We start from the raw sequence: 2236 nt of genomic DNA, 5'->3' as shown, positions 1-2236 counted from the left end.
TGGCCGAGTACGAGGCGGCCCAGGCGCGTCTGCGCGTGCGCCTTCTGGCCGCCGAGGGCCTGTACGACCGCCTGTGCGATGCCCGCAGCATCAACTGCTGCGTCGGCCTGTGCCTGGTTCCCGGAAAGCTCCAGAAGCAGCGCAGCACCATCATCAAGAACAGCCGCCATCCCGTCTTCAATGAGGACTTCTTTTTCGATGGCCTGGGGCCGGCCAGCGTCCGGAAACTGGCCCTCAGGATCAAGGTGGTCAACAAGGGCAGCAGCCTCAAGCGGGACACGCTGCTCGGGGAGAAGGAGCTGCCCCTGACCTCCCTGCTCCCTTTCTTGTAAAGGCCCCTTGCTGCCCCTCCCCCATCCCTCCCCAAGGGGGGGGACCCCGGGGGGACCCCCCCTTCCTCCCCACCCAGACTTTCCGGGGCAGGAGGCCAGTGGGCCCGGCCAGGAGCAGGAGATGGAGGTGGGTTTCAGCCCAGGCCGGGCTGGGCCCTGACGCTGCAGCTGCCTTTCCTGGGTTGCTCATGGGGACCGGGATACTATTTTTCACGGATTAAGGTTTTCAGAGGAGGAAGAGACGGGGCCAGGCAAGAGAAGGGGCCATTGTCAGTGCTGACCATCCCCCCTGGACCCCAAGGTCCACGCCCACCGACTTCAGAGTTCCAGAAAGGCTGGGAACCTGGGCCAGCAGGGAGCCGAGGTGACTCGCAGACCTCGAGATCTCCGGTCCCCGAGGCCGAGCCGGATCTTCCTGTGTTCCCCGAGTGTCTTCCTCCTCCAGGCCCGCCAGATGCGCCCCCAGAAAGCAGCGCCAGTCCCCGGTTCTGCCAACGGTGCCCCACGGGGCTGTGGGAGGTTGCCGTGCCTGGGAGCCCGGAGCAGGAGGTCGCCGAAGACAGAACTGGGAGCCGTGGCCCCTCTCCCGCCCCTGGAGCCGGATCGCTCACCCCCCACCCGAGGGCTGTCTTCCTCCGGCGCCTGCTCTGCTTGCTTTTCAGGCACAGATCTGCCCGGCCTGTTTGCTGCACCTGCTCGGCTCCCGCGGCCCTGCTGGGCATCCGGAGCCTCCCTCCCCTGGAGGGGGTTGCTCAGAAGGCACCTGGAGAGCAGCCTGTAGCCCCTGGGCCCCGGTCCTCCCCACCCCTTCAGGCTGCCACCCCACCTCTTCCCGCCTGGTACCCTTGACCGCTAGACGCCAGGGAGCGATGCCCAGTGACTGACGGCCGTGGCATTTGCTCCACTTATGTGAATAGAATTTGGTTAGGGTGAGTGGGACAAAGGGGTGCACTGGGGGGCCCCTGGTTGTGGCTTTTCATGCTGCTAGGTGGCTGCATGGGCTTGCTTACTGTGTCAGCACGTGGGTCCTTGAATGATTTTTGTGGAGGTTTTCCAGATCAACGAACCAGAAACAATGTGGCTTGAAGTAGGGGCCAGCGAGGCCAGGCCAGCTCTGCCCCTCTGCCTCTCCCGGGCTGCAGTGTCTGGGGACCCTGAGTGTCCTTTCCTGTTCAAACATTGTCCCTCCTGACCCTAGGTTTCCCAACCCCACTGGGGGAGGGTCGAAGGAGCAGATGGGCACCCCGGAGACTGAGATGGAGGGGCCCTGGGAGCTGGGGTCCCTTGCCACGTCCCTCCGGCCTCTCCCCTGTGCTTGCTCCGGGCTTCGTGGGGCTCCCAATTCACTCTGGAAGCTGGGGACCACCAGGGTGAGGTTTGTGGGCAGAGGGCCCTGCACGGGGTCCGATGCCTGGAGCTCACGGCCCTTCCCGCCTCGGGGTCCCTGATCTGTCCCCCGTTTTCTATGCCACTGCGCTGTTTCATATCTCTGCGTCCGAAGCTGACTGTGGGTACGCCTTTCAGACAGCCTCCCCAAGTGTGTTTGTTTATAAATGCTGTTTTTAGTGCAATAAAGGTGTTTCGGGAATGCGGGGGTGGAGATCTGCCTTCTTCAGCGTTTAATGTCAAGAGAGAAATTTTGCCTTGAATCCCAGGGGGGTGGTGGGAGGCCTTCAAGGTCTGTGAACTCTCAGCCCTTTCCGACCCTCTGGGCCTCCTGCTTGGGGGAGGTGAGGGAGCAGGACTGCCCCAGGCAGTACCGTGGGGGCCCCAGGCCTCGCTGCGATGACAGCTACCTCCTCGTTCATCAGGTGTCTGCAGGCACTTCCCTGAGGGACTGTCCCCATCCTCACATCACTCAGTCGTCTGCCCAAGGCAGCGTAGCTAACGGGGAGCCCGGACTT

General features: G+C 63.5%; 1 protein-coding gene across 1 annotated transcript in view; it reads left to right on the top strand.

Moving 5' to 3' along the window:
* The window catches only part of C2CD4C (C2 calcium dependent domain containing 4C), a 2876-nt gene extending 964 nt beyond the window's left edge, over positions 1-1912 (top strand). Inside the window, 1 exon segment of the mRNA XM_025041164.1 lies at positions 1-1912. This exon segment is cut by the window's left edge and continues 60 nt beyond it. Within this exon segment, the coding sequence (XP_024896932.1) occupies positions 1-332 (332 nt within the window). The 3' untranslated portion in view covers positions 333-1912.
* Positions 1913-2236: the final 324 nt, after the last annotated feature.

This window comes from Pteropus alecto, unplaced genomic scaffold (assembly GCF_000325575.1).
Source record: "Pteropus alecto unplaced genomic scaffold, ASM32557v1 scaffold30, whole genome shotgun sequence".
NCBI lineage: Eukaryota > Metazoa > Chordata > Mammalia > Chiroptera > Pteropodidae > Pteropus > Pteropus alecto.
This window is presented reverse-complemented; position numbering and strand designations above follow the sequence as displayed.